Source organism: Gadus macrocephalus, chromosome 5, assembly GCF_031168955.1.
Source record: "Gadus macrocephalus chromosome 5, ASM3116895v1".
NCBI classification, from domain to species: domain Eukaryota; kingdom Metazoa; phylum Chordata; class Actinopteri; order Gadiformes; family Gadidae; genus Gadus; species Gadus macrocephalus.
The window spans coordinates 17,050,150-17,075,482 of record NC_082386.1 but is presented as its reverse complement, the minus strand read 5'-3'; the positions used below and the strand labels follow the sequence as shown (position 1 = coordinate 17,075,482).

The 25,333-nt window shown below is 54.8% G+C and overlaps 1 protein-coding gene across 1 annotated transcript; it reads left to right on the top strand.

Annotated features, from left to right (window-relative positions):
- Window positions 1–2,510: 2,510 nt before the first annotated feature.
- Window positions 2,511–22,918, top strand: trip11 (thyroid hormone receptor interactor 11). The gene is made up of 22 exons (XM_060052862.1): window positions 2,511–3,096; window positions 4,503–4,579; window positions 5,327–5,437; window positions 6,036–6,338; window positions 6,603–6,671; window positions 7,047–7,212; window positions 7,759–8,064; window positions 8,793–8,833; window positions 8,978–9,076; window positions 9,689–9,904; window positions 10,505–12,989; window positions 13,400–13,962; window positions 14,625–14,765; window positions 15,719–15,912; window positions 16,592–16,755; window positions 17,400–17,503; window positions 17,720–17,819; window positions 19,003–19,084; window positions 19,293–19,407; window positions 20,947–21,069; window positions 21,231–21,363; window positions 21,565–22,918. The coding sequence occupies exons 1-22, from the start codon at window positions 2,970–2,972 to the stop codon at window positions 21,768–21,770; spliced, it is 5,925 nt and encodes a 1,974-aa protein (XP_059908845.1). The 5' UTR covers window positions 2,511–2,969; the 3' UTR covers window positions 21,771–22,918.
- Window positions 22,919–25,333: the final 2,415 nt, after the last annotated feature.

The window sequence follows — 25,333 nt, the reverse complement described above, 5'->3', positions numbered from 1 at the left end:
GTGTAAACATTCTCTAATAATGGATCTCAGTCATTAAAAGTTATTGTTGACATTCCTTATTTATTAAGAATATAATTGATTAAACTTCACTAAATGGGCAAACAAGTTTCATACAGGTTCTGTTTCGGAATCTAAAAATGCAGTCATTATTTAATGAAGAGAATCTTTTATTTGTATTGTATTTATTTGCTTAAAATATCCTGTTAGTTCTCTTTCGAAATCCGAAATGAAATATACATTTCTTTCACTTCCTGTAAGAAAGGCAACCTGACAAAAAAGATGAATAAGGTTATATACATTTCCACATTACAATAAACAACATCTCCTGATGAATGCTGATGTTCCCTTCTCTGTGCTCCTATGAGGCTGATGTTAACTGAGCCTGTTGTCCACTCCTCTCTCTCTCTTCCAGTGGGAGTGGTGCAGCCCACGCTGAGCGTCCTCCCTCCCTCCAGAGTGGAGCTGGAGCAGGGCAGTGCTACACTGCTGTGTGTGGCCAGTGGGGGCTTCCCCTCAGACTGGAAGCTTGGCTGGAAGGTGGGGGGCAGCAGCAGGTCTGGGGGGGTGTCAGATAGCCTGGGGGTCCTGGGGAAAGATGGCCACTACAGCTGGAGCAGCACCTTGACCCTCCCTGCAGACAAGTGGAGGAAGGCGGGCTCAGTGAGCTGTGAGGCCAGGAAGAATGGCCAGACGCAGCCTGTCACTCAAACCCTGAATCCTGGAGAGTGTTCAGAGTAGAGAGGCTCCAGCATGGAGTATTATAAGTACTGGAGAATACAGATCTCCTCTGACACGTCTGCTCTATGACTCTCTGTCTCAGGTGGCCCCGCAGCTTTTGTTGAATTACATTGATATAACACGTGTTTGATTCATTAACATTATGCTCTCTTGTTTTTCCCCCTTGCTTGGAGTTGTCACATGCTGAATATTGAATAAAGATGTAAAGAATCAATTATTTTTGGTCATCATTCGTTTGCATCGTTTATCTTCCGTATTTTCGAATTAATGTGGCTTTTAATGTGGCTTCTGTTATCTTTATTAAACAAGTTCCACCACCATTTGAATGAAGGGTTAAAGCTAAGGTGTGTATCTCTGAATGAGCAAAGTGTTGGTTGTGTGGATGTTGTTGCAAAGTGTGTTCACTGTATCCAGTGGACCAGTGTCAGTCATAGAGCCACTGCTGCTGAAATGACCCATACGTCAGACTGACTTTATGTCACTTCATATGAGAGATGTCCAGGTTTCTGCAGATACCAACTTAGAAACATGTAAAAGTATGTCTCAAAAGAAATTCAGTATCTCTCACCAACAAATAGGAACCCTAGCAGTGAGTGATGGAATAACATATTCATAATGTCCGTTTATGAGATTAAACCGACATCGCTAAAAGATGTGTTCCATTAAAAGTATTATGTGAGCAGTCAACTGTAGCTATTCAAATGAGCTATTCAATGAATGGTCAAGTTTTAGCTGATGTGCACTTCTCTCTTGAGTGATAGAAAGTCAGTGGAAATGTAGGGCTGAGGTATTCCGAATAGTCTCCGGAGACTCCGGTGAAAGCAGCATTTGTGCATGTCTCCATACCAGCTCAATGCCGCCCTCTTTTGTCATCCCAACGCCATTACAATAAAGACTGATTCCATGACCTCAACTCTGTTCACCTCTTTAACCATAACTTAAATATTCCTGAGTAGTATGCTTTTGTTTCATCAGGGTTGGTCCTTGGTTCATAGATTAATCTGATCAATCCCATTTTGAAATCTCCTTATTTAATGTGAGCTCTCCTACTGGACAGCAAAAAAACACTTGGGAGGTGTGGGGACAATGGGGTTTGGATCGTGTTTATTATTGTTCTTCGTATGGTTTGGTAACCCTGGTCAGGGTCGGATCAATTGTTTGCTACGCTTACCCTGGTCAGAGTCCAGTTCATTATTGATATATTTGTCCATGTCTTGTGGGGGGGTTAGGGTTGCCCCAGACATTCTTTGTGTTGTGAATGTGAGTTCACCTAGTGAGTAGGCTATTTGACCCTCACAAATAAAACATTAAACCAACGAGAAAAGTCTTGAGAAAGTATAGCCTAAAATAACCATAACCATTCATAATGGATTTCAGGATTCACATGAAGTGACAGAACGCTCAACGCAGCGCCTCGTCCGACGGTGTCTATAGCATTCAGCTGCGGCGCCGACACAGGGGCCTGTTGCGTGGGGCCAGTCGCGTAGCAAGTTGGGTTTTCCCGACTATTTTTGACGTTTTCTTCACAGTTGGCCCCTCGCTGCCTCCGTTTTTTCAACGTTCATCTTTCTTGTTAAATCAATAAAAGAACCTGAAGCTAAAAATTGACAATGTCTTAATTGCTTCTTTTTTTTAAGACATTAAATGGTTCAATAGTATATTCTCCAACATATACCATTACATCAAACAGCTTATTGTTTTGCTTGTCAATAATATCTTACAGAGCTCCACGGTATTGGTCCTCCACGATCCCACAATGCACCGCTTCGCCGTATCGGCTCCACGTCAGAGCTGACAGCCGAGCCGATAATGGCTGCAGTCGAGGTGGCACTTCACAGGCGTTGTTGTGTTTAATTATTTGGCTTCAAAACATCCTAACACGGCATGGATAAACGCCCGCGGTCGCACGTATGTCAAGTGTACATCGCAGACTCGTAAAGTCGCGTATGTCGAGAGGAAATGAAGTGCCATTCTGTGCGTTTGTCTGCCCGTACTAGCGTTACGTTACGCCGCCTATGAGCGACTGGTCGGGGGGCTGTCTTTTCTTACGTTATATGTCACCGTATGGTGGTCTGTGAACCCGCTTTAACAGACCCGCGATAAAGTTAGCTTCGACCCGGGACGTGTTACCGCGACGTGACGGGTTAATGAGGTAGCTCACGTCCCGCCCTCGTCAGTCCAGACCAGACCAGGCCTGCTCCGCTCGGGTCCGGTCCGTTTGCTCCGAGGAGATGTCATCATGGCTGGGAGGACTGGGCTCCGGCCTGGGCCAGGTCGGGGGAAGCCTGTCCTCGTTCACCGGGCAAATCTCCACCTTCACCAAGGACATGCTGCTGGAAGGTGTGGAGGAGGTTGGAGGTAGGTGGTGGTGGTGGTGTGGGGTGTGTGTGGAGCTGTTGAGGGGCGGGTGTGGACGTCTGGACGGGTCCCACTCTGCCTGGTTTCAACTTGGAAAAGTACAAATGTTAGCTCAGCGCTTCTTGTGTCGAGACATCAGGTGTATAAGAACCATATGTCACAAATACGAACCCAGCTCTCGTCCCAGTGCAAACTAATCCAGTGGTCTGGCTGTCACTTGATCACATCCCCGAACAAGGATTTGCCCACTGTCATTATGGGGCATATATTAAAATATCGTTGTAAAATAATGCACACATATACTACGACTATTGTCAAACAGTACATGCATCGTGCTTTTCCCCATACAATTATTTTTTTGCTTGAAGAAGCCAAAGGTCTGTATTTAGTGTTGGGGTATCACTGAAAACCGGATGTTCGTCATATCACGCAACGACGCGTGGCTCGTTCTGTTTACCAAACCTTCACAACAGACCTAGGAGCTGACATGAAGATGCTCCTTTCTTTGGTCAATCATTTATAGAAGCTTAGCAATTTCCTACTATAAATTTGAGCATTATTTGAATGATTCTGTTCATACATATTTTAAGGATTATAAACCCTTACTATTGTTAACATTAACCCTTTTGAAGGTTAACGGTGTGTCCCAGAAACAGAATCAAATAAATGATTCGATTTGAGATTGAAGAAGAAATTGTTCTTGGGTGTAATCATGAAGACTGTTACTGTACAGTACATACGGTTTGTTTTTACTCGTGTATCAATATGTCAATAAGATGAAGAGTCTTGGACAAACAATTTGAATAATATGAGAGTGACTAACGCTGTCAACGTGTGAATCCCTTATTTAAACCATCCGATGAAGGTGTATGGCATCGATCTGCTCCTAACTCAGCCTCCCAACAATCTGTGTCTGTGGCTGATAAAGTTCAGCAGAGCCCAAGAACTTTGCTCTCCCATGTCCAACTCACAGCCTTCTCCACAACACAAAAACAACGTCATGATCTTATCAACCAGAGACAGTCTGGGCTTACACAAGCCTGGCTTCAACCCAAATATATACAGGACACCAACTAGATGTACTGTTGTTTAAGCACAAATGTATTCAACTAACTTTATTTGTATGTTTTTCATTCCTTGGGGAGGGGATTTAAGTGCCATGTTCTGGGAGAGAGATGTGTTTGCCAGGCCAGTCAAGCCAGTTTGTCGTGTTTATCAGATGAGTCTGTCTGTCTGTGTGTGCACCCAATAGGCTAGATTCATTTGAAGTGTATGTAGCTGTGTGTTTGCTCGAGTAACCCAAAACAAACTTATGGAATTCCATACGTGTGAAGTACTGGAGCAACGTTCTCCACTTCCTGCTCCTAGATTTTACGCTGAGCCTGTCATTTCCTGTCCTACCACAGATGCCGCCACGGAATTACAGGTCTCCAATTCCAAATTGATGCAAGTGGAGACGGCTTTCACTGCGCAGCGCTCGGAGGTACTGTTCCCGGAGCTATTGGGACCATAGTTATTCACACTTTATCAAGGGTCGCGTTTTAACAGTTATTCACACATTATTAAGGGTTATTTTTACTGTAATTCACACTTTATCAAGGGTGGTTTCAACAGTTATTCATCCTTTATTAAGGGTGGTTTTAACTGTTATTCACACTTTATTAAGGGTGGTTTCAACAGTTATTCATCCTTTATTAAGGGTGGTTTTAACTGTTATTCACACTTTATTTAGGGTTGTTTTAACAGTTATTCACACTTTATTAACGGCCGTTCTAACCGTTATTCACACTTTATTTAGTTATTTAAGTAGTTATCCACACACTCTATAAAGGTTAGTACCGATGTTATTAGCTAAACATACTTTATGAAGAGTTTTTATCACTGATCATTATTGACATAGCTTTTAACCTTATTTTGGTAGTTCAGACTTTCATGAAACTCATATACAACTTCTGACTTAAAATGCATGTAAAAATATATATAAACAAGACCGTTTTATAAACACAATAATTTATTCATGTGGATGTGGCCAAGCAAGAGCAATGTCACTATCAGCACCGGTGCAACAAGGAGATTAAATGAAAGAGACAAAAAGCAACTCAACAGCGTTATTTACCTTATTCACACGCTGGCTGGCTGGGTGGGTCCTGCTAGCGTTTGGACCCAACATGTTGAGCTGCTCAGGGTGTCCTGTGTTAAGGACCCTGATGTCCTCTGTCTGTCTGAGCAGCACGAGCGACTGAAGAAGCTCCACGTGGAGCTGGAAGAGAAGCTGGAGGCCTCGGAGATCCAGAACAAGCAGCAGTCCACAGAGTACAGGAACCAGCTGCAGCAGAGAGATGTGAGGATGTGTTCTGTTCATATAGAGACGATGTGTTCATGTTCATATACAGACCTATGGTTATGTTATGTTTGTGTATATATATAGACCTATGGATGTATTATCTTCATATACTGAGACCTATGAATGTGTTGTCTTCATATACTAGAGGCCTATGGTTATGTTATGTTTGTGTTCATATGCTAGAGACCTATGAATGTGTTTGTGTTCATATAGAGACCTATGAATGTGTTATGTTTGTGTTCATATACTAGAGACCTATGGATGTGTTATGTTTATTTAGAGATGATGTGTTATGTTCATGTTCATATTCATATAGAGACGTATAGGTATGTTATGTTTGTAGATCTATCTGCCTAGGAACATCTGTTGACGTGTGTGTGTGTGTGTGTGTGTGTGTGTGTGTGTGTGTGTGTGTGTGTGTGTGTGTGTGTGTGTGTGTGTGTGTGTGTGTGTGTGTGTGTGTGTGTGTGTGTGTGTGTGTGTGTGTGTGTGTGTGCACGCGCTTGTGTACATCTGTTGACGTGCGTGTGTGTGTGTGTGTGTGCACGCGCTTGTGTACATCTGTTGACGTGCGTGTGTGTGTGTGTCCCTCCAGGTGGAGATCAGTCACCTGAAGGCCAGGCAGAGTGGTCTCCAGGACGAGATACAGACCCTCCAGCACTCCTCCCACGTGGCCATGCTCCCTCTCACCACCTCCTCCTCCACCGTCCCCACCACCACCTCCTCCTCCTCCTCCTCCTCCTCCTTCATGCCACACACCGTGGGCGGCCATCACGGTTTCCACGGCGACGAGATGGATCTCAGTGACGTAATGTGGTCGCAGCATGAGATCAACCGTCTGGCCACGGAGGTGGCGCGCCTGGAGGCGGAGCTGTCCCACTGGAGACGCGTTGCCCAGGTTACCACCACTCCCCCACTGCCATTGTTATCCCCCCCCCCCCCCCCCCGCGCAGACCGGGACGGGCAAACGTGTTTTATCTGAGGTTTCATACTTAACTTTTGGATAGAAATTAACAATATAAATGATATTCGATGGCAGATGTTTCATGTGGTGGAAGAGGCGTTTTGATCCAGATTGGAGTTGATGATTGTCAAAGCAATGGAAGAAGGATGTGAACCATGATACTGTATATCTTAGTTCCGAAAACCACCTTTTCTTTAGGCGTCCAATTCAACTGGGTCTGGAAATGGTGAGCAGGCGGACGGCCTTCAACTCCAAAGAACCATCGAGGTGAGGGTTTAATGCCTAAAACCCCTGTTAATCACTCTGTGTACCGCAATCTGTTGTGTACACATCAAACCAAGTATTGTGTTGAGACTTGACACAGTGTGTGTGTGTGTGTGTGTGTGTGTGTGTGTGTGTGTGTGTGTGTGTGTGTGTGTGTGTGTGTGTGTGTGTGTGTGTGTGTGTGTGTGTGTGTGTGTGTGTGTGTGTGTGTGTGTGTGCTTGTGTACATGCATGTGTTTGTCTCTGTGTACATGAGTGTGTGCATGTGTTTGTCTCTGTGTGTGTGTGTGTGTGTGCATGTGTTTGTGTGTGTGTGCATATGTTTGTGTGTGTGTGCGCGCGTGCCTCCGTGTGTGTGCGTGTGTGTGTGTGCACCAGGACCTGCGGGAGCAGATGAGCCGGGAGGTGGACGAGCACCAGCACGAGATGGCCGCCCTGCAGGACGCCCAACGCCACAAGATGGCCGACTTCAGCCGACGCCACCGCGAGGAGCTGGCCGAGTATGAGGAGCGCATCGAGGAGCTGGAGGAGCAGCTCCACACCGGTGAGGAACAACACTCCTCCTCATCACTCCTCACTCCTCCTCGCCCCACCATTCCTCCTCACTCCTCCTCACTCTTCCTCACTGCACCATCCTCCTCACTCCTCCTCACTCTTCCTCACTGCACCATCCCTCCTCACTCCTCCTCACTCTTCCTCACTCCACCATCCCTCCTCACTCCTCCTCACCCCTCCTCACTCCTCCTCACTCCTCCTCACTCCACCATCCCTCCTCACTCCTCCTCACTCCTCCTCACTCCTCCTCACTCTTCCTCACTCCACCATCCCTCCTCACTCCTCCTCACTCCTCCTCACTCCTCCTCACTCCACCATCCCTCCTCACTCCTCCTCACTCCTCCTCACTCCACCATCCCTCCTCATCCCTCCTCACTCCTCCTCACTCTTCCTCACTCCACCATCCCTCCTCACTCCACCATCCCTCCTCACTCCTCCTCACTCCACCATCCCTCCTCACTCCTCCTCACTCCACTATCCCTCCTCCCACCACCCCTCCTCACCCCGCCTCCTCTCTCTCTCTCTCTCTCTCCAGGGGAGAGATCTCAGCCCTCCTCCCCCTCCTCCACCTCCCAGCCAGACGTCCAGAGCACCTCCCTCCAGCGAGACTCCCAGCTGGAGGAGCTGAGGGCCAGCCTGCAGGAGGCGCAGAGCAGCCGGGGCCTCCTGCAGAGGCAGAGGGAGGAGGCGCAGGAGGAGAACGCCGAGCTGCTGCAGAACTACTCTCGGCTCCAGGCGTCGGTGGCAGAGCTCCAGGCCCGGGTCCAGGAGCAGGAGGACAGGGCCGTGCACAGGGCCCAGATGGAGAGCGAGATCCAGGGGCTGAGGAAGGCCCTCGCAGGTAGAGAGCCAGGAGGGCGTTCCTCCAGCGGGGGCTGTGTGTGTGACCGCCGCCCCCCCCAGGCTAAACCTCCCTCCTCCTGAGGCCTACTGGGAGGTTTTGAATCGAGGTCTGAGACCTGAGTCGTTTGGCTTTAGTGGTTGGAAGTTCCTGGATTGAATCCCTGCTCGGGCTGAACGATTTGGGAAAATAATCGAAATGGGGTTATTTCGACCAATATTGCGATTTAGTATACGGTTTTTCTTTTAAAAGTTCCTTACTTTCTGTATTATTCACTAAACAAGCAATAAATCATTCTGTAGTATGTATGACCAACACAATATTGGAAGCAGTCAACATATAAACGTCTCTTTCCTTTCGGCCAGGCCTATGTGTTGAGATTAATTGATATTATAACATCTTTATTTAACAGTAGAATTGTAAAAATGTTAACCCTTTTTTGTATAATTTGTTTCGCCACATTTTTAGTTAGCAAATCGCTTTCTCGGTTTTAATTTGATTAATCGTTCAGCCCTAATCCCTGCCGTGTGGCTGTCAGAGAACTGGTGTTCAATATGCCTTCAATGTTCTCCCCCTCGCTCTAGAGACAACGCTGTACGTGTCCATGTACCCGCATGGCGTTGCCTCTGGTCGTCATACTGCTGTGTATTTCTACGTGACTGATGTGTGGATATGAATGATGCATGATGACGGTGAACACGTACCCACACCTGCTTGTTTTGTTCCAGGCGCCGAACAGGAGCTGGAGAGACTGCAGGGTCTACCTGAGGTGGGTGTAGTGCAGTGCAGTGTAGTGTAGTGTACTCCACTCCACGTGACATTAGGGTCCTACGACACTGGACCTCTGAATGCATGCAACCCCCCCCCCCCCCCCCCCCCCTCCAGTATCCTTCTCATCCCTCTCCTCCGTCAGGCTGCACCCAGAGAGGAGGTGGAGCACGCCGACATCCTGGAGCTGAACACCATCATCGGCTCTTTGAGGGAGGAGAAGGAGCGCCTGGAACAGGACAAGGTGTGTGTGTGTGTGTGTGTGTGTGTGTGTGTGTGTGTGTGTGTGTGTGTGTGTGTGTGTGTGTGTGTGTGTGTGTGTGTGTGTGTGTGTGTGTGTGTGTGTGTGTGTGTGTGTGATAATCCACAGTTGGTAGGCAAATTGACATTTCTAATACGCTGCTGATAAAATACTATCATCTCTCATGCAGAGCGCAAAGTCCAGCTTTACATAGCAAAAGTCTTTCCCATTCCGGGCTGGAGGTAAGCCATGGCAGGGACCCATACCTCCTGAATCTGGAGTCTCCATAGCTTAGGGTTGTTGTGCTTGATGGTGGAGCACATCATGGTGTGATGTAGGGCTGCTCGATTATGGAAGGGAATCATAATCCCAGCGTTGAAATAACGATTATTTTAGAGTTTGATAACATGATGCATTCATCCAGCGTTCTTCTCCAGCTGTTATGCACTTTCGATCAAACATTTAACGAATGAAAAGAATTGAAATCACGATCCAAATTTCGATTAATTGGCCAGCCCTAGCGTGATGTTCAGTCTCCATAGCCAAGGGTTGCTGTGCTCGATGGTAGAGCCCATGATGGTGTGAGGTTCAGTCTCCCCCCTCCGTGTCCAACAGCGCTCCCTGCAGGCCAGCCTGGAGGCGAGCGAGGCCAGGGGAGGAGGAGGAGGAGGAGGAGGAGGAGGAGAAGGTCCTGGGGAGTGCCTGGGTCTGGAGGAGCTGCAGGAGGAGCTGGGGAGGAGAGCCAAGCGGCTCCTGGAGGCCCAGGAGGAGCGGGAGACGCTGCTGGCTGAGCTGGAAGAGCTGGACGGCCAGAACCAGGAGGCCACGCAGGTCCGCAGACACGAGACGCTTCTGTTTTGCACAAATGTTAAATATGTAAAGCGCTGTTTGGTTGACATGTCGACCCGTGTCGAGGTTTGTCTGATTCTGTTGGAATGATGCCTGTGAAACATGATGCTTTCTATGCTATCACTATGCTCGTATCGCAAACGCTGTTAAGGGATGATTATAGTCCCACGTTCGCGCAACGCAAGGACCACGCAGACGCTTCGACGCAGTCGTGAACGTGTTTTGGTTCTGCGTCGGGGTTTTAGGGAGCGGACCAATCACAGCCCTTGTTGCTGCGTCGCCTCGGCAGAAGGTTAACATTTTTGGGAGGCGCACGTCGGGCCCTTGGGGTGGACGCAAGGAGGGTCCGCGAGGACGTAACGGGTCCATAACCCCCTTGCGTTGCGTGAGCGTGGGACCATAATCGGCCCTTTTAATGTGCATCACATTCGACAATAACGTGCAGTCTTTGAACAAGCCTGTGAATAACCTAACTATAACATGAAGGTATCACCAGCCGTCTTTAACATAGTAGTACAGTGTGCGAGTCCCGAGGCGTCGTCCTGACGTCGGGCGTGTGGTTCTGCGTCTCCTTGTCTCCAGCACATGATCTCGGTGAAGGAGCAGCTCTCCGGGCAGCTGCAGGAGTCCCAGGAGGAGGTGTCCCGGCTGACCTCCGACCTCACGGCCCTGCGGGAGAAACTCAGCCAGAGCGCCTTCACCCTCAACGACCTGCACATGGGCAACCGGACCCTGGAGGACACGGTGAAGGAGCTGAGGGGCCGCCTGGGCCGGGCGCAGGAGGAGGCCCGGGAGGCCCGCAGCGAGGCCTCGGAGCTCCGGCGGTCTCTGCAGGAGAAGGAGGAGAGGCCCGACCGGACAGGAGAGCGAGGAGACCAAGGAGAAGGAGCAGGGGAACGAGCGGAGCGGGAAGTGGGGCTGAGGGCCGAGTTGCTGGAGAAGGAGAAGGAGCTGGCGGAGCTCCGGAGCGAGCTGGGGGCGGCGAGGAGCTCCCGGGAGGAGGCGATGTCCGAGAACTATGAGATGAAGGTGACGTTGGGGCAGCGCAGGTTGCAGGAGGAGGTCGAGGAGGAGGAGGCTGCGGGGAAGGTGGGCGAGCTCGGCAGGCAGCTGAGGGACGGCCAGGCGGCGCTGAGCAGGACGGTCCTGGAGAAGGACACCCGCATCGAGGCCCTGAAGCTGGAGAAGAGCCAGCTGGAGGGCGAGCTGAGCCGGGCCGAGGGTGAGCTGGCGGGCCGGGCCCGGCGGTACCAGCAGACCATCGAGGAGCTGAGCCGGGCGCGCTCCCTGGACGCCACGACGCTGCAGACGGAGCACGAGCGCGCGGTGCGCCTCAACCAGGACAAGGAGCAGGAGATCGCCCAGCTCAGGAGGGACGTGGAGCAGATGGCGGCGGACCACCGGGACACCAACGAGATGCTGTCCATCACGGTGGCGGGGCAGGAGCAGCTGACGGACCTCCTGCAGGAGAAGGACTCCTTCATGGACACGCTGAAGCAGAACGCGGCCGAGCTCCAGAGGGAGCTGGAGGCCAAGGCGGAGGAGGTGTCCCGGGAGGCGCGGGCCCTCCGGCAGGCGCTGGAGGAGCGGGACCGCCACCTGGGCGTCATGAAGGAGGACAACAGCCACCTGAGGGAGGAGATCGACCGGCTCCGGGACCAGCAGAGCCGGCCCCAGCCCCACACGGAGCCCCGCACGCTGGACATCATCACGGAGCTGGAGACGGAGATCCACCAGCTCAAGGCCGCCCGGGACCGCCTGGAGGACGAGACGCACGCCCTGAGGAGGGCCGCGGAGGAGCAGCAGGCCTCCCTGCTGCTCGCCCAGCAGTCCCTGCTGGCCCAGCAGGGGGAGCTGGAGCAGGCCCGCGCCCGCCAGGAGCAGACCCTCCAGAACTACAACCGTCACCTCCAGGCCCGGGACGAGGAGGTGGCGCGTCTTCAGCAGGCGGTGGACGGCCTCGGCGGGCCGCCTCCCCCCGCCCCCCAGGACCAGGGGGAGGTCATCCTTCGCCAGGACAAGGACGACCAGTCCCTGAACGGCGGCGAGAGCGGCAACGAGAAGCACGACCTCTCCAAGGTGGAGATCCAGCGGCTGGTGCAGGGCATCCAGGAGAAGGAGAGCGAGATCCACCAGCTCAGCGAGAGGAACGCCTCCCTGGCCCGGCAGCTGGACCAGCTGGCCCTGAGCCGCGACGAGGCGGGCAAGCTGGCCCAAATGGTGCGGCAGAAGGACCTGGAGCTCCAGGCCCTCCACGCGCGCGTCGCCGCGGGCCAGGACGTCCTGTACCTCCAGCAGCAGCTGCAGGCGTACGCGCTGGAGCGGGAGCAGGTGCTGTCGGTGCTCAACGAGAAGACGCGCGAGAACAGCCAACTGCGCGCCGACTACCACCGCCTCGTGGACATCGTGTCGGGCAAGGAGGCGGCGCTGCTCCAGCTGCGGCAGGAGAACACGCGGCTGGCCGACATGAGCGACCCGTCGGGCAGCCAGGAGATGTTCCGCGAGACCATCCAGAACCTGTCGCGCATCATCCGCGAGAAGGACATCGAGATCGACGCGCTGACGCAGAAGTGCCAGACGCTGGTGGCCGTGCTGCAGGCCTCGGCGGGGCCGGAGCCCGGCGGCGGCGGACCGTGGGCCGGCGGCTGCGGCGTCAGCAGCAACCAGTTTGAGGAGCTGCTGCAGGAGCGCGACACGCTGCAGCAGCAGGTGAAGAAGGTGGAGGAGTGGAAGCAGCAGGTGATCACCACCGTGAAGAACCTGCAGCACGAGTCGGCGCAGATGCACGAGGAGCTGCTGACGCTGCAGGGCAAGGTGTCGGCCGACAGCGACTGCAGCTCCCAGCTGTCGGTGGACTACGCCCGCCTCATCCAGAGCTACGAGCTGAAGGAGCGCCGGCTGGGCAGCCTGGGTCAGGAGCTGGCCCAGGTGCAGCAGAGCATCAGCCAGCTGAGCAGCACCAAGGACGTGCTGCTGGGCAGGCTGGACGGCGTGGTCCCCGAGGTCGCCGCGGTCGCCGGGCAGCTGGCGCGGGCTGGCGAGGCGCTGCTCTCCGTGGAGCCTCTCGGTGAGTTCGTCGGCGGAACCGAGGCCACCTCGTACACTTTGTTTGATGCACCGCAGTGTTGCATTTGGAGTACGGCTGCTCGATTCATGGGGAAAAATCCTACGCACGATTATTTTGGTCAATATTGAAATCACGATTGTATTTATTCAGCATTTCTCGCCCAAAAAAAACACTTTGTAACTGAGAACTTTGAATATTTACTTTTTTTTTTAAATTCACACAAATATTAAAATAGAAAAGGTTCAAATCGAAAATAATGTACAAAGATGTATCCAGCTGTTCAAAATGAGGAAATACTATAAAAGTTGATTAACTGGACAGAACTAATGTGGAGCCTAGGCTTGTGTCGTCTGTACCCAGCTGAGTTTCTCCGACCCCCAGTCCTAACATGACACCAACCCCACCAACAGCTCCGGCCCAGCGGGGGGCAGCACCGGCTCCGTCCGCCGGAGGGCTGCAGCAGCTGCAGGCGGAGGTCCGGTCCCTGCGGGCCGCGCTGGCGGAGCGGGACGCGGCCGTCCGGACGCTGCAGGAGAGCGCCCTCCGGCCGTCGGCCTCGGAGGGCGATCATCAGCGGGGGCTCCGGGCGGAGGAGGAGGCGCGCCGCGCCTGGGAGCGCCTCGAGACGCTGCAGCGCGCCGCCCGGGAGAAGGACCTGCTGATCAAGTCCAAGGGCGACCAGCTGGCGCAGGCCAGCGAGGCGCTGAGGAGCCGCGAGAGCGACAGCGAGGTGCTGAGGCAGGCGGTGACCAACCTGAAGGAGCGCGCGCTGATCCTGGAGCTGGACGGACGCTCGCTGAAGGAGGAGAACGAGGCGGTCGCCACCCGCTCCCGGGAGAAGGAGTCGGAGTTCCGGGCGCTGCAGGAGACCAACATGCAGGTGTCCTTCCTGCTGCGGGAGAAGGAGTTCCAGCTGACCTCCATGAGCGAGAAGGCCGCCACCTTGGAGAAGATGCTCAAAGACAAGGACCAGGTTGGCCGGGGTTCCATCTGAGATTATGAACGCTTTGGCTCTGGCTTTGGGTTTCGATCGAGGTTTGGACTCGTTTTCTAGGATGCTTTGTATTTATAGTTGGAGCAGGTCCTGCTCCAAGTGTGTAGAGACTCCATGGGGAGTCCTTAGTGTGTAGAGACTCCATGGGAAGTCCTAAGTGTGTAGAGACTCCGTGGGGAGTCCTAAGTGTGTAGAGACTCCGTGGGGAGTCCTAAGTGTGTAGAGACTCCGTGGGGAGTCCTTAGTGTGTAGAGACTCCATGGGGAGTACTAAGTGTGTAGAGGCTCCGTGGGGGCTCGTGACTGTGTAGGGACTCCGTGGGGGCTCGTGACTGTGTAGAGACTCCGTGGGGGCTCGTGACTGTGTAGAGACTCCGTGGGGGCTCGTGACTGTGTAGAGACTCCTTGGGGGCTCGTGACTGTGTAGAGACTCCGTGGGGGCTCGTGACTGTGTAGAGACTCCGTGGGGGCTCGTGACTGTGTAGAGACTCCTTGGGGGCTCGTGACTGTGTAGAGGCTCCGTGGGGGCTCGTGACTGTGTAGAGACTCCTTGGGGGCTCGTGACTGTGTAGAGACTCCGTGGGGGCTCGTGACTGTGTAGAGACTCCGTGGGGGGCTCATCAGTGCGCCGTTGTGCCTCAGGGGAACTCCGGGGAGCTGAACCAGCTGCTGAACGAGATGAGGTCCATGCAGGAGAAGGCGGTGCTCTTCCAGCAGGAGCGCGACCAGGTCATGCTGGCCCTCAAGCAGAAGCAGATGGAGACCACGGCCGTGCACACCGAGGTATGGGGACCGCCCCTCTGAACCCCTTACCCCACCCTCCTGCATCCCCAGGCTCTAACCCCACCTCCTCCGTCCCCCAAGCCTCTGACCCCACCCTCCTCGTTGACCCAGCTTCTAACCCCACCCTCCTCCGCCCCCGCACCAACCCCACCCTCCTTGTTGTCCCAGACTCTAACCCCATCTTCCTCTAACCCCACCCCCTCAGTGTCTCCGCCCTCTAACCCCACCCCCCTCAGTGTCTCCGCCCTCTAACCCCACCCCCCTCAGTGTCTCCGCCCTCTAACCCCACCCCCCTCCGTGTCCCCATCCTCTAACCCCACCCTCCTCGTTGACCCAGCCTCTAACCCCGCCCTCCTCGTTGACCCAGCCTCTAACCCCGCCCTCCTCGTTGACCCAGCCTCTAACCCCGCCCTCCTCGTTGACCCAGCCTCTAACCCCGCCCTCCTCGTTGACCCAGCCTCTAACCCCACCCTCCTCTAACCCCACCCTCCTCGTTGACCCAGCCTCTAACCCCGCCCTCCTCGTTGACCCAGCCTCTAACCCCACCCTCCTCGTTGACCCAGCCTCTAACCCCGCCCTCCTCGTTGACCCAGCCTCTAACCCCGCCCTCCTCGTTGACCCAGCCTCTAACCCCGCCCTCCTCGTTGACCCAGCCTCTAACCCCGCCCTCCTCGTTGACCCAGCCTCTAACCCCGCCCTCCTCGTTGACCCAGCCTCTAACCCCGCCCTCCTCGTTGACCCAGCCTCTAACCCCGCCCTCCTCGTTGACCCAGCCTCTAACCCTCCTCTAACCCCACCCTCCTCGTTGACCCAGCCTCTAACCCCACCCTCCTCTAACCCCACCCTCCTCGTTGACCCAGCCTCTAACCCCGCCCTCCTCGTTGACCCAGCCTCTAACCCCGCCCTCCTCGTTGACCCAGCCTCTAACCCCGCCCTCCCCCCCCCGCCCCCAGCTGCAGCGGGTGAAGGACAAGGAGGCCCGTCTGAACGTGGAGCTGGAGCGCCTGCGGAGCCACCTGCTGGAGATGGAGGACTCCTACACCCGCGACGCGCTGGCCGCCGAGGACCGCGAGGTGGAGCTGCGGCGGCGGGTGGCGCTGCTGGACCAGAGGCTGGCCTCCTCCTCCAGCGCCGTGGAGAACGCCAGGTCGGTTGCTAGGTTACCGTGGTGAGGCTGTCGTTGTTGTTGTTGTTGTTGTTGTGTGGCTGTGAAGCACCATTTTACTTACTATTTTGTATTTATATATATATATATAGATGGATAGATATAGATATATCTAGAGATAGATAGGGATGTGGCCCCTCTCTAGGACCCCTCTCTGGTCCCCAGTCCCCCTCTCTGGTCCCTTGCCCTCCTCTCTGTTCCCCCTCTCTGGTCCCCAGTCCCCCTCTGGTCCCCCCCTCTGGTCCCCCCCTCTGGTCCCCCTCTCTGGTCCCAGGCCCCCTCTCTAGGACCCCTCTCTGGTCCCTCTCTGGTCCCCCTCTCTGGTCCCCCTCTCTGGGACCCCTCTCTAGGACCCCTCTCTGGTCCCGAGTCCCCCTCTGGGACCCCTCTCTGGTCCCTTGTCTTTCTCTCTAGTCCCCCTCTCTGGTCCCCCTCTCTGGTCCCTTGCCCTCCTCTCTGGTCCCCCTCTCTGGGACCCCTCTCTGGTCCCCCTCTCTGGTCCCCAGTCCCCCTCTGGTCCCCCTCTCTGGTCCCTTGCCCTCCTCTCTGGTCCCCCTCTCTGGGACCCCTCTCTGGTCCCCCTCTCTGGTCCCCAGTCCCCCTCTGGGACCCCTCTCTGGTCCCCGGCCCCCCTCTGAAGGCTGTCCCCCCCCCCCCTCAGCGTCCAGGCCGGCCTGCAGGTGGAGTCCCTGCAGGAGCAGCTGGGTGCGGCGGTGAGGCAGAGGGACGAGGCCCAAATGAAGCTCCACACCTCCCAGGAGCAGGTGAAGCAGTACGCCCAGTCGCTCTCCAACCTGCAGATAGTGCTGGAGCAGTTCCAGCAAGGCAAGTGGCACCAACACACCTTCTTAATCTGCGCATCGAGTTGAATCGTGGTGGTTCTGATCAGGAGAGCAAGAAACACGGACGGCCGTCAAACAAAACTGCGCAAACATTATGTCCGGCCCCTAGTCACAGTAAGGAGGGACCCTCCATCTTGTGTTCCCTAGTTTGGGCCATGCTAGTTCCTCAGTGTGCCACCTTCTCACCACTAGTCCCCTTCTCCCCTCTGGTTCACCCGTGGAAGAGTTCTCTGGGTCTGGGTACTGTGCAGCTCAGCTGTGTGACTTGGGGTTCAGTTTGAAGGGGGGGTGTATGATATATCAACTGTAGAGATATTTGTGTTGTTTATGAGACGTTGTTCATCATAGTGTTGTTTATATTAATATTGACGTGATAATGTTGTGGAGAACGGTGTTTAATATCATGATCCTCATGATCACTTGTTGTTTACTATATTGTTCATCATGATCAAGGTTATGATGATCATGTGGTTACCATGAATGTTGTTTTGCGATATTGTTGTGTACGATCATCATGTTGTTATCGTCAATGTTGCTTAGGACCACGTTGTTTACGATCCCACCTGCGGTGCCGATGTTATTGTTGTTGACGATGTGTCTTTGACGAGAACGCCTCTGTGCCTGCAGACGAGAAATCCATGTACTCGTCGGAGCTGGACAAGCTGAGGAGGGAGAAGGAGGCGCAGAGGAGCAGAGCCGAGCGACTGGAGGACCAGGCCTCAGCCCTGCAGGTACCACCCATAATCACACCCATCACACCCATCACTGTCCTGAGGGCCGAGTGCGTCTGAGGGCCGAGTGCGTCTGAGGGCCGAGTGCGCCTGAGGGCCGAGTGCGCCTGAGGGCCGAGTGCGCCTGGGGGTATGAGTGTTTTCTGGGGTATGAGGGTGTCTGAGGGACGAGAGTGTCTGAGGGCCGGGTGTTTAAACGGTGCCCTCCGTCTCCAGATGAACCTGGACGAGGCCAACAGTGCTCTGGAGTCTGCCTCGCGTCTGACCGACCAGCTGGACCTCAACGAAGAGCAGATGGAAGACCTCCGCAAGCAAGGTGAGACCCCCGCAGACACACTTCTTACAGACCTTATATAGGCCTTCCTGCCCACTGTGATACTCCACACCTCAACAGACCTTATATAGGCCTTCCTGCCCACGGTGATGCTGACAGTGAGTCTGTCTGGGTCCTGGTCTATAAACTAAGTGTACTACTTTAATCGTCATACACACATCATGTGCACGGCTCTCCCTCCCCCCACATCCATCTTCTGTGCTGGCCACCTTCACAGCCCTATCTGACACACGCACACACGGCCCACACACTTACACACACCTTGCCATATATAGATACAGAAGGGGTGCGCAGGGAATACAATAACATACCCCCACACACACACACACACACACACACACACACACACACACACACACACACACACACACACACACACACACACACACTTTAATAACGTTTCTAACTGTCAAAGTGACTTTGGGAATTCTCTCCAATTATGATAATATAAACCCTGGCCGGGGTGATGGGATGAGGTCATGGGCGAAACACGATGAGCTCACCTCTATGGACGTCTCCTGGGCACAGCGTTGCATGCACAAAATAAATAACACGAAAGAAAAAACGTCAGATTTCTCCCAGTTCCATGAGGTGCCAGTCCTTGCATTTTGCACATACCCCTGTGTGTGTGTGTGTGTGTGTGTGTGTGTGTGTGTGTGTGTGTGTGTGTGTGTGTGTGTGTGTGTGTGTGTGTGTGTGTGTGTGTGTGTGTGTGTGTGTGTGTGTGTGTGTGTGTCTCTATATATAGAGATCCATTCAGCTGTATCCATACAGCCATAGATACCCTGGATTATATATGCCTTGAGAATGTTCCCCAGGCTGAGCTCCCATGCCTTATCGGCGGCCGAATAACACAAAGCTCTTAGCCGACCGTAGCGGCCCGACCGTCTATCCCCCGGGTCCTAACGCCACTGTCGGCCGCGCCGTGACATCACTGCTGATGGGGGAGGGGGGGGGGGAGGGGGGGGGGGGGGGGGGGGGGGGGGGAGAGGTCATGTGACTTCTGCTGCTGCTGCGGTCATGTAGACCATGTTGGCTGTACACACAACGAAACGTGTGTGTGTGTGTGTGTGTGTGTGTGTGTGTGTGTGTGTGTGTGTGTGTGTGTGTGTGTGTGTGTGTGTGTGTGTGTGTGTGTGTGTGTGTGTGTGTGCGCCCCCTTCAGTGGAGCTGCGGCAGGAGATGCTGGAGGAGGCCCAGACCAAGCTGATGGAGCTGCTGAACAGCACCGAGGGCAAGGTGGACAAGTAGGTCCTCACCGCACGCACCTGACAGGGTCGTCGTCGTCCCCACTCCTAGCTAACCCCCCCCCCCCCCCCCCCCCCCCCCACCTCCTCCTAGCAAGGAACCGGATACATTCCCTCCCCTAGCTCACGGCCTTGTCTCCCCCCTGTCTCCCCCGGACAAGCGTCCCTCCCCTAGCTCACGGCCTTGTCTCCCCCCCTGTCTCCCCAGGCAGCTGATGCGGAACCTGTTCCTGGGCTACTTCCACACGCCGCGCAACAAGCGCGCCGAGGTGCTGAGGCTCATGGGAAACGTCCTGGGGCTGAGCCGGGAGGACGTGGATAAGGTAAAGGTCCGGACCTGTCGACTCGTGACGCTGACGCGGGAGGGGGTCAAAACGGGGCGATGTGATCGTGAGGCGTTTCCGGGCCATTCCAAGATCTCCAGGCGTTCAGGGAGACGGGTTTGATCGGAGGAAAGCGAGTCGGAACGTCTCTGGCGTCTGCAGTCATTTGGGGGGTGGTGTCTTGGAGATTTGTCTCAGGGGTGTGGGTGTGGGGGGGGGGGGGGGGTTGTCTTTGGGATGTGTGGGGAGGCTGTCTCGATGCAGCGGGCGGTCTGCGTTCACTCGGGGCCACGGGGTGCATACCAGAGCCGTTAAACCATCCCCTCTATCCGTCCTGGCGGAAGACACAGACGTCTGAGGGTAGCATAAAAAGGGCCCGATTATTGGTAATGGCTCCTCTAGCTCCGGCACCCTGAACGCTCCCAGATGCTCTCCAGCGTCTGTCTCTCACCCGGACGGGGGGACGGCCCCCCCCCCCAAAAGGCTCTTTGTAAATGGGATGAAACCTCTCTTATGGTGTCAATGCTCCAACCAGAACGAGAGGTGGTTAACACGTTGTAGTCTCTAAACATGGTGGGTAATTAACATGTTGTAGTCTCTTAAAGGACAACGTGGTTGTCATTAACATGTTGTAGTCTCTTAACATGGTTGGTCATTAACATGTTGTAGTCTCTTAACATGGTTGGTAATCAACAGTGATTGGAGTAATTCCAATGTATTCATGTTCTCATTGGCCAAGCACTCGATCTCCCCACCTCTCTCTCCACCACCACGACTGTACACAGTGGTAGTCGCACGCCCTTCCAACCCGTTCTCAGCCTGAACACCTTCCAGCTCGGGCAGGCCAGAGGAAACGCAGCGAGAGCCCGGCGGACCTCCGTCCCTTCAGGACGCGTTTCCTCCTGCGGGGACCTTGGACCAGGGCCTATGGAGCGTTGGCCTTGGTCCAGCTCCCCCCACCCCCCCTGCTGTCTGAGGGGGCGGGTGGGGGGGACCCTCGCAGTGACCCTCGCAGTGACCCTCGCAGTGACCCTCGCAGTGAAACCAGCGGTCACTGCTCCTAGAGGAGACCTTGTTCTGCTGAAGACAACCTCCTGCTGCCTGGCTCCTCCCCTCTCAGACCGGGGGGCCGGGGTGGAGCTGGAGGTGTTGCTGGTGGTAGTGGTGGTGGTGGAGGAGGTGATGGTGGTGGAGGAGGTGGTGGTGGAGGAGGTGATGGAGGTGGTAGTGGTGGAGGAGGTGGTGGGGGAGGAGGTGGTGGAGGTGGTAGTGGTGGAGGAGGTGGTGGGGGAGGAGGTGGTGGTGGTGGTGCCGCCGGGGATGGGGATGGTGGTGCTGGTGGTGCCGCTGCCGCCGCCGCCGCCGCCGCCACCGCCGCCGGTGCTGGTGGTGGTGGTGTCGCCAGTGGTGGTGGTGGTGGTGGTGGTGGTGGTAGTGGTGGTGGTGCCGCCGGGGGTTGGGATGGTGCTGGTGGTGGTGGTGTCGCCAGTGGTGGTGGTGGTGCTCTGGTCTGACGGAGCTCCTCTGTGTCTCCATCAGATGCTGGAGGAGGACGGCCGGCCGGGGGTCACTGGCTGGGTGTCCAGCTGGTTGGGGGGCCGGGGGCCCCACAGCGTCCCCAGCACCCCCCCGAGACCCGGACCCGGACAGAGCCTCAACTCTGTAAGACCTGACACACACACACACACACACACACACACACACACACACACGGAGAGCGAAAGACAGACAGAGGATCTTCTTGTTTTGTTCAATAATGTTTATATTTAATGATTGGCGGATCTTTGGACGTGTGTGTGTGTGTGTGTGTGTGTGTGTTGCAGTCCTTCTCCGAGATGTTCGTCAAGTTCCTGGAGGTGGAGTCCAGCACGGACCGCCCGCCCCCCAGGATGCCGGTCCAGGACATGAAGGCCCTGGGCGCCCCGCCCCCGGGGAGGGGGGCCAGCAGCTCCTCAGGTGACCACTAGGGGCTGTACAGCATGCTGGGTTCTGATTGGCTGCGGTTTGTCACCTGCATCAGTGGTCCTCAAACGACGTTTCGATCAACATTCATTTTTTCCGAGATACAAACGCACCCCTGTGTCTCGACATCGTGTCTGTGTCGCGGTACGAGCCCGTCACGTTTAACCTTTGACCTTTTGACCCGGTGTGCCTCAGGGTTGGCGAAGAGGCCGCCGGACTCCAACCCCTTCCTGGCGCCCCGCTCGGCGGCCGTCCCCCTGCTGGGCGCGGGGGTCCCGGGGGGGCCCGGCGGGGCGGGGGGGCACCTGCTCATGAAGCCCATCTCGGAGGCTCTGCCCTCCTTCACCCCGGTGCCCGTCTCCAGCGAGGCCAGCGGCCTCAAGGACCTGCTGAGGCAGTGAGGCCCGTCGCCGCTTCCTGTCGCCAGCCGGCACGCTCCTCCACAATAAAAGTTTGGGACGACTGACAAAACTGTTGGGCTATGAATCGGGGATCTTAGGCTATGTTAGTTCCTCGCGGGGTTTGACGCTGAGGAAGACGAGGGAGGGCATGTGAAGGGTTTTCTGGGGCGGAGGGGAGGTGGGTTTGGTCCTCAGTATTGTTTTCTATGCAACTAATTCTCTTAGAGGGGGGGGGGTGGGGGTGGGGGGGGGTAGTGCCCCTGCTCAACTATCCGGAACGCAGAACAGTGTTTGCCTGAGTAGTTACACGTATCCAAAACTTTTTCGTTTTTTACACTATATATATATATATATACTTAATATTTCACTAGAGAGCAGGACGCTATTCTTGGCCACAGCTTTTCCACAGCGTTCCTCGCCACAGGAGGCGTCGTCCTGTGGCGAGGCGCGCACTAGATGCCTCTGAGGCGGTGTGCCGCTCGAGGCTGGATCCCGTCCTCTTGTACGGCGCAGGGAGGCTGACGCACGCACCCGCCCGCGGTCTCTGGCAGGCGTCCGCAGACGTGTGTGGTTTGAGTTCCATCTGCTGAAGCCATCCGGCCTTTCCTGCAGACGGTGGTCTTCTCCCGCGGCCCAGCGTCATAATTACAGCGAGCTGCGGCGGTGGGTTGACAGGACACGTTGGCGCGCTTCTGTGCGAGTACATCGCTGTCATATATGTGGATGTATGCGCGCGTGTGTAACGTTCAGGCTTTTTATTCTTATTTATGGACACTTGGGACCATCTAGAAATTCTAAGTGCCTAACGTTTTTGCTTTTTAGGAACGAGCGATGGGGGTTGTAAATGGTGGATATTAATGTATATTTGCGTCGTGGGAGAGGAGCTGCACATTGTGTAACAGTGTTGCGCCATGGCCGTTCCACGTATTTTCTAAGGAACATCCTTCATGGAAGCCGCTAGGTAATGAGGAAAGCTGTACAAATTGTAAATCCATAGAATGATTTATAAAATGTGCCATCTGGAATTCAGAGGTATCAAATAAACAAGTTAATTTAACTTGAATGAAAATGATCACGTGTACATCTCTATTGTTTGGCTTCCTTTTCCAACCAAATAAAGGCCCTCTTTTTGCCCCTTTGGTAAAGTTTCTGTTTGTTTTCTCATTTTCGATGCAACACGGGAGAGAAGTTTCATATTACAGGATCGATTCCCAACGTCTGTGGGTCTGACAGAGGGAGGGAGAGAGAGATCCTGGAGGGGGAGTGTGGTAACGTGGGCCTGTACTAATATTTGACGGCCACCCCCACACATCAACTCTCATAAGTAGCATAGCACCGTCCGTCCGCGCACTTCGTCCATGAGTCCGCGCGCCCCCAATACCCCAGACCCCCCAGCACCGACCGATCCCGGCTCGAGGGGGCAGTGTCTCCGAGATTGAATCCAGCTGTGGAGCGCTGCTAGAAGGGGTGCCAGTCACTCTGCATCGTTGAGTAATCGGGAAAAGATACAGAACGAACGTTTCAGACCGTTGGTTAATGCATGCCAACTATAGGTCGACCGGAGAGCTGATCATCCGACCCTGGCTTCGGCTTTTGCGTAAAGACGCGTATTTGGGTCCGTTGGGAGCACTTCACCCCCCACCCACCCCCTGTCTGGTAGCTCAGGGATTAGGGAGAGTGTACGGGTCGTTCAACTCTTTCCAAAAACTACTCCGTAGCCTCCATCAGCATGCTGTTCCCGGGACGGGACTTCGACGCGTGGAATTCTGCAAGGCAAGAGATCATTGAGATCTTTTTTTTAACGTTTTTTTCTTTGTCGATTTACACTATAGCCAACTCACTTGCAGGCTATTCGTGTGATTCGTTCAAAGTTTCCACATTTTTGTAATGAGGTTTATTTCTTTACTATGTTGAAGATGTTCATACTTCCATTCCTTCCCTGCAGAATGCTGGCTGCCTTAATGTTCATTGCGCTCTGCATCCAGCCCGGACACGGCCAGGTAGACAATTCCTATTTATATGAATGAGATTATTACGTGTGGTAAAAGTTATGACCCTACTAGGCTAGAAAAAGAAACACAGACTTGCAACTCGCTCAGATTTTTTTTTTTGTTCTCTTGATAAATCAATTCCTCTACCAATATCGAACAGCAACCGATGTATCGTGTACTGTGCGTCCGTGATGTTGCGTTGAACCTGAACATGTGTTTTGGTGGTCTCCTAGACGTGCGGCGAGGGCTTTGCTTATGACCGCCGGGCAAGGCAGTGTGTAGGTGAGTGACCCGACTTGACGCCTTGTCATTTGACTCGCTGCTTAACGTTTTGACGGCAGATTGAACAGGGCAACGTCCATATCCCTCCAACCGGAGCGGAGCCCATCATTCCGCTGTTCAGCGGACGGTCTGTAGGCTACACATGGCTGAGTTTGCATAACAGAGTCAACACGTATCAGAGTATCATAGTCCCTCGTTGTCGGGCCAGGAGGTCCGAGACCACCTCTACTCAGTGCAACCCTGATTATCAAGCATTTGGGGATTGCTCACCCTGTTTGGTAAGATCCAAAGATATGTAAACTGGATGAGTTTACATATCAGGAGGTTAAAATGTGTTCTTCATACAAACGTACGCGTCAGTCAGCATAACGCTGACTGACGCGTAGCCTACGTTTGTATGAAGAACGTATTTTAACCTGCTCTGCCCTCAGTCTCACAAGCCGCTCTCTATAAGAGCGTCTGCTGAGTGTTCTGTACAAGGAGAAGTCAGCCGTAGTAGAAACGTAGTAGAAACGTAGTAGCGCTGCGTTTATTAGGCGGTCTATTCCCCGTAAAACCACATTTTCCACTGATATCGTGAAACAAAGGTCCTCCACCTGACGCCTGTCTGTCTGTCCGTCCTCCCTCCACCTGCGTATCTCCCATCACCTGTCTGACCTATGACCCCGTCCCTCCACCCCGTCTGACCTCTGACCCTCCACCCGTCTGACCTCTGACCCTTCACCCGTCTGACCTCTGACCCTCTCCCTTCACCCGTCTGACCTCTGACCCTCGTCCCTTCACCCGTCTGACCTCTGACCCGCCACCCGTCTGACCTCTGACCCTTCACCCGTCTGACCTCTGACCCTCGTCCCTTCACCCGTCTGACCTATGACCCTGTCCGTCCGTCCCCCAGACCTGGACGAGTGCCGCTCGCTGCCGGACGCGTGCCGCGGGGACATGGTGTGTGTGAACCAGAACGGGGGCTACCTCTGCATGCCCCGCGGCCAGTACAGCCAGTCCCACCGCCCAGAGCCCTACCGGCCCGAACCCTACCGCCCAGAGCCCTACCGGCCCGAACCCTACCGCCCAGAGCCCTACGGCCCGGAGCCCTACCGGCCCGCGCCCGTCCCGGCCCTCCCCGAGGCCCCCTACCCCGACCCGGCGGCGGGCTACCAGGAGCCGTTCCGGCCCCCGGCCCCGGGCCCCGCGGAGCCCAGCTACCCCCGGGTCCGGAGCAACACGCCCTGCGTCCTGGGGTACGCCGTCGCCGAGGACGGCACCTGTAACGGTGAGGGGTCTCTCTCTCTC